The sequence below is a fragment of the Panthera onca genome, chromosome D1 (genome assembly GCF_046562875.1).
Source record: "Panthera onca isolate mPanOnc1 chromosome D1, mPanOnc1 haplotype 2, whole genome shotgun sequence".
NCBI lineage: Eukaryota > Metazoa > Chordata > Mammalia > Carnivora > Felidae > Panthera > Panthera onca.
Genome location: NC_138348.1, coordinates 15073589 through 15079879, shown reverse-complemented (window position 1 = coordinate 15079879; position 6291 = coordinate 15073589). Strand labels below are relative to the sequence as shown.

The 6291-nt window shown below is 37.6% G+C and overlaps 1 protein-coding gene across 2 annotated transcripts; it reads left to right on the top strand.

The window, feature by feature from the left end:
- The first annotated feature begins 5071 nt into the window (after nucleotides 1–5071).
- Nucleotides 5072–6291, top strand: LOC132662484 (olfactory receptor 4C12). Of its 2 annotated transcripts, XM_060607937.3 has the most exons (2): nucleotides 5072–5980; nucleotides 6274–6291. In XM_060607937.3, exons 1-2 carry the CDS (start codon nucleotides 5072–5074, stop codon nucleotides 6289–6291), a joined length of 927 nt encoding a protein of 308 aa, XP_060463920.3. The 2 variants fall into 2 exon arrangements, with proteins under 2 accessions (XP_060463920.3, XP_060463918.3); XM_060607935.3 differs by lacking the exon at nucleotides 6274–6291 and having other exon boundaries at nucleotides 5072–6001.

Below are 6291 nucleotides of genomic sequence, written 5' to 3'. Positions count from 1 at the left end.
AGGAAATCGTGAGGAAAACTAGAAAATACTTTGAGATGAATGAAAATGAAAATGCTACATACTGCGACCTATGGGGTGCTTCTGAATCAATGATTAGTGGGAAATTTGTACCTGTACATACCTATATTAAAAAAAGAAGAAACGTCTCAAATCAATAATCTAACTTTTGCCCTTAAGACACTTGAAAAAGAAGAGCAAACTAAAACCAAACAGAAGGAAATAACAAAGATTAGAGCAGAAACAAATGAAATAAAGAAGATAGAGAATAGAAAAACAAACAAAACCAAAAGTGGGGTCTTTGAAAAGATCACCAGAATGACAAACCTTTAGCTAAACTGATTTAATAAAAAAGAGAGAGAGACTGAAATAACTAAAGTCAGGAATGAAAGAGGGGACATTACTATCAACCTTACATAAATAAAAAATATTATAAGGGAATCCTATGAACAGTTCTATGCCAACAATATATAATTTAGATGAAATGAACAAATTCTTAGACACGAACTACTGACTCGAGTGAAATAGGTGATCTGAATATATTTCTAACAAGTAAAGAGATTGGATTATAATAAAAAAATTTCCACAAAGGAAAAAACAGGCCAGGATGGCTTCACTTTGAAGTGAATTTTATCAAACGTTTAGGGAAGAATTAACACAAATCCTTCACAAACTTCAAAAAATTGGAGAAGAGAGAACACATTCTATGATAGTGGTATTACCCTAGTATCAATTGTAGACGATGACATCACAAGAAAACTGTAACCAACATCTCTTATGTACATAGGCACAAAAATCCTCAACAAAAATACTACTAAAACTGAATCCGGTAGTCTATAAAAAGAATTATACCAAAAACAATTGAGATTTATCCCAGGAATGCAAGGTTGGTTCAATATATGAAAATCGATCAATGTAATACAACTGAAGTAAGGGAAGAGGGGACATAGTGCTCAGTAATGATAGCTGCTATTACTATTTTTCCCAGTCTGCCATCTACTGCCTAGCTGTATGTTTAAATACAGCAGCAGCTTCAATTCTCATAAGTGATTCAATTCTCATAATGGTATGTGTTTGCAAGATGGCAGAATATATTTGGCTGTTCCAATCTCCACTGTCCTGAGGATACTATGTATGATGAAAATTTAAAGATACCTGTTTTCCTAGGTAAGGCTTCTTTTATCAGATGGCCAGCAGAATTACTAGATTTCTAGAAAGTCTTTGAAAAGGCATACACATCTATTTTTTTAGATTTCTATATCAGACAAGTTGGACAAGGATTTTAACCTCTATTTGGTCTCCAACTCTAGATCTCACTCTGCCTGCAAATATATCAAGTCCTAAGTTTCTTACAAACAGAGTATATCCTTATGTGTTTATAGTACAGTTGAGAGATTAACTCAGTATCTCAACCTCCTGTGGTGACCTCAGCCAAGGAGGAGATTTCCTCAGGGATATGCAATCTAAACAAAATCCCATGTTATTTTTACAGCAGTTAGAATCCTTCATGTTCCACTTGGTGATACCCAAGGGTGTGGAGGAGGAGTGCTTTATCATATAATTTTCTAGACCAGGAATGTAGGCTGTTATTACATAAATTTAAGTGCAGGGAAAAGAGCCATTCAAGTAAAGATGTGTTGTTCATAGATGAATTCTCCCAAATATCTATTTGTAAGGCAAAATCTTTAAAAAACAGGGATAATTAATTCCTGAGAGAGCAAAGCCTTCGATGGAAAGAGAGTTCCTTTGATGTTCTCAGTATCATCTCTAAACGTTATGATTCAAGAGGAAGCTCTTCTCTTATTTTAAGGGCAGAATAAGAGGGGGATGTTAAATGATAGAAATATTTGTGTCTTTCATTCTGTAACCTTAGAGCTAGGTGCTGAAGATCAGAAGATTCACTTTAGTACCTAAGGACTTTGGATTCCAAATCCTATGTAGCATTTTATTTTCCTTTGACTTGAGTTTCTAAGGCATTGGAGCTTTGCAAATGCCATTGTCCAGTCAGTGGGGACTTGAGAAATATACATTTATATGGCATGATGTTTGAACAGTTACATATAATGGTTATTTCTTTTTCCTGACTACATTGGGCATTCTCCTTAACTACAGAGGGAAACCATGGTAAGTTAACTAGAATTGCTGATTTTTAATCCAGTTTCTTACATTTCCATTTTCTCTTGAGGGGTTTATAACTAAAATCATTGAAGCATTACTTTCTGATGTTTTATGGGGGATCCCTTTGAGGTGTTTTAGGATATCTTGCAGAAATATTTGTTCTCACTATATATGGATATATTTATAATACACCAGGGATAAATTTACATTTCATGGATTCTTGAGTCAATTGGTAGGCTTTTGAATATGGGGACAGTGCAGTAGGGCAGCAGGTGGGAGCTGGATGGTCACTGAGGGTTTCCTTCAGGGATAGGGTGCATGGTGTAGTGGTTTGGATAGTCAGAGATTATGTGCAGTCACTCATTTCCTTGAGGCAATGCTCTGATTTTGATAATTTCCAGGGTTGAAAGAGGGGGAGAAATGTCGTGGTGATAGGAGCAGGTATGAGAGGCAAATGAGCAGAAAGAAAGGCAGATGTGAGGTGAAGCTGAGATAAGGTGTGTGACTTTCACTGTGGTGGTCAAAGATAGGTCAGCATGGGAGAGAGAAGAACAACATTAGGATTCTCTTTCTTGAAGGAAATCTTCAGCCCCAGAACTGAGATCCATAAGGAGAATTCATGAATATGTAAGATCTGCAAGAAACAATGTACCTCCTGCTGTGTTTGGAAAACTATGCTAAACTCCAGGCTTAAGGGCACTTTTTTTTTTTCTTAAGGGCACTTTTATTCTGATCCTGTTCAACTTTCTTGGATTTTGTTCTAACTAGGTAAGACGTTATTTCTGCTATCATGGATGTAATCCCAACGATATGATAGAATTTTTGCATCCCTAACTCAGCCCATTTTCATTGAGATCCAGGACAGGTTTTGCTAAAGATAAGAGATGAAAGTTAATTCTCTTCGTCACCTTATGGTGATTTTTCCTCGTAAATTCATCTCAAGGCATCTTAAGGGAGGCAAGATGTGATGGTGGGGAAAAAAGTCACTGTATTGGGCCTTAGAAGACTTTTTCCCGTGGTCTGATACTAATCAATTAGCTGTTTTCTTGGACTTCAGTGTCCTCATCCTTAAAGAGCATATATGTTGATAAAATACAAGGTACTGAAGCATTTTCAGTGACAACAATTCTAGGGTCTTGTCCAATGGACCCTTGAATTCATTAACTTCTGACTCTACATTTCATAGCTTAGCAAAAGAACTGCTATGGAATTTATATGGCCACAGGTGGTGACTTTAGGTACCAACCCACTTGTCCAACCAACCTCTGACATTGGCTGATTCCCAGAAGTAAATCGGATCTGCCCTGGAGGGACACTTAGTGCCAGACAGACATCCTGGGTATAAAAAGTCTCCTCTATTTGTTTGTTTTTAATCACTTTTACTTTGAGCAAGTCCTTTACCTCTTCTTAAGCAGAGTTTCTTTTTATTTAAAATATGGATAATAGAGTACCTAAGTCATAGCACTGTTGTGAAGATTAAGTGAAAGAATAAATCTCTGCATGTTTTAAGAATGGAGAAAACCAGAGCTATAACAAAAGTTTCCATTTGAAAATGTCTGAGGATGTGGAATTTAAACAAGTTAACAAAGATTTCTGTGCTTGGAGGAAGTTTGACTGCTTAGGTCCTTACTTTCAATTGCAATCTGAGGGTTCTTTTATGGAAGATCAGGGTCATCCTGCTAGATCAACACTTCTCTCCATTTCTCATGTTATCCCCAAATAAGGATTTTAGAGGGTTTGAGTGGTAATAGGTACACTATTGGTCTTTGGACTAAGACAAAGAAAGAAACTGACCTGTGCTTGAGTCCATCAATTAATAGAGGACATCAAACACATCAATTCTGACAAAAGACCAAGTTGTTTTGTTTGTATATTTATTTCCACATGGTATGGAACACAAAGGGGCAGAGGAACAGTGTAAAAGGGAATCATTTAAAATATATGCTCAAATTCAAGATTTGCAAGAAACAAATAATAAGGGAAATAGTGATAATGAATGAGTCAAATTTGGAGTTTTCTGTCTGATTTTGATCATAAAACCCAACTTTTGGCCTAGACCTTCAGGAAGCTATCAGAACATATTAGTTCTTGGTTCTCCCAAAGGTCATCTCCTCTAGAGAAGAGTTGGCAATTAGAAGCACACTTAACTTTCTTCTCAAGGGTTCTTGCCCCTGGAAGAATTCTCTGATGCATTGGGCTTCCAGAAGGGAGACTACTATCTTGGGGCTTGGAACTCTAAGGCTAGTGAATGCATTTGTGGGATCATATGGAAGAGGTATCCTTTCCATATATCTTATTATGAACCTTGCCCAATGTGTAACAGGGACAATGTGTCTTACCCTTCACTGCCTTTGTGGTTTAAGAATACATTAAAATACACAGGATAAAGCAATCTGAAGTCCAGGAATAAGTGAGGATTAATAATAGCAAAACTTAGCTTTAAATACTATATTGAAGTTTAATTGAGTACCCACTAAGAGCAGTTTTTTAAAAAGTTTGTTTATTTATTTATTTATTTATTTATTTATTTATTTATTTATTTATTTTGGTGTGTGTATGTGTGTGCATGTGTGTGTGTGTGTGTGTGTGTGTGTGTGTGTGAGAGAGAGAGAGAGAGAGAGAGGCAGAGAGAGAGGGAGAGAAAAAAATCTCAAGCAGGCTCCATACTGTTAGTGCAGAGCCCAACATAGGACTTAATCTCATGAGCTGTGAGATCATGACCTGAGCCAAAATCAAGACCCAGATGCTTAACCCACTGAGTCACCCAGGCATGCCAAAAGAAGTTTTGAAGTACCTATTCCTAGAGAAGAAAGAGAAAGAATCACTGTGAGATTGTCAGAGTACTGCTGAAAGTCAGAGTTTTGGACTCTTATGATTTTATGGTTCCTTTTCTCTTTCTTTTTATCCCAAAGGTAAAGCATTTATTCCTGGAGTTTTTATCACCCACGCCACAGAGATGGAGAATAAAAGAAATGTGACTGAATTCATTTTAATAGGTCTTACACAGAACCCCAAGATGCAGAATATAGTGTTTCTGGGATTTTTGATTCTATACATGGTAACACTCTCAGGCAACCTGCTCATTGTGGTTACCATTACCACCACCCAGACTCTGAACTCCCCCACGTATTTCTTCCTGACTCATCTTTCCTTGATAGACACAATTTATTCTTCTTCTTCAGCTCCTAAGCTGATTGTGGACTCCCTTCACGAGCAGAAAATTATCTCCTTTAATGGGTGTATGGCTCAGGTTTATGCAGAACACATTTTTGGTGCTGCTGAGATCATCCTGCTGACAGTGATGGCCTATGATCACTATGTGGCCATCTGCAGACCTCTGCACTATGTGACTGTCATGAGCCACAGGCTGTGCTTTCTTCTGCTGGGAGTGGCCTGGACTGGAGGATTTCTCCATGCGACCATTCAGATACTCTTTACAGTCTGGCTGCCCTTCTGCGGTCCCAATGTCATAGATCACTTCATGTGTGATTTGTACCCTTTATTGAAACTTGTCTGCATGGACACTCACACCCTTGGTCTCTTTGTTGCTGTCAACAGTGGGTTCATCTGTCTTTTAAACTTCCTCCTCTTGGTGGTCTCCTACGTAGTCATTCTGTGGTCCCTAAAGAGCTATAGCTTGGAAGGGAGGCGCAAAGCCCTTTCCACCTGTGTCTCTCATATCACAGTAGTTGTCTTATTTTTTGTGCCCTGTATATTTGTGTATCTGCGCCCAGTGACCACTCTGCCCATTGATAAAGCTGTTGCTATCTTTTATACTATGGTGGTTCCAATGTTAAATCCCTTAATCTATACCCTCAGAAATGCTGAGGTAAAAAATGCTATGAGGAAGCTCTGGAGAAAAAAAGTGACTTCAGGTAATGATTAAAGAGAATCTTTGAGCATTACCTATAGAAGTAATAGAGGTAACCTAGTTCAAGCCTCTTGATTTGTAATTGAAGACATCAACTCTAATAAGGAGTTGGATAACACTTGCAGATAGCCACTTAAGCGCAGAGCTAAGACTAGGACTGGAATCCAGACTTACTGTCTCCCATCCCACACTCTTGTCATCACGACATACTGCTTCTTAATCCATAAATATTTACCTATTACTTGGAAATCTCAAATATCTGTAGTAGCTAAAGGATATGAATCTAGAATATTGGATTGGATTAA

Coding starts and splice junctions, on each gene's coding strand:
- LOC132662484 (XM_060607935.3), top strand. CDS start 5,072: ATGGAGAATAAAAGAAATGTGACTGAATTCATTTTAATAGGTCTTACA.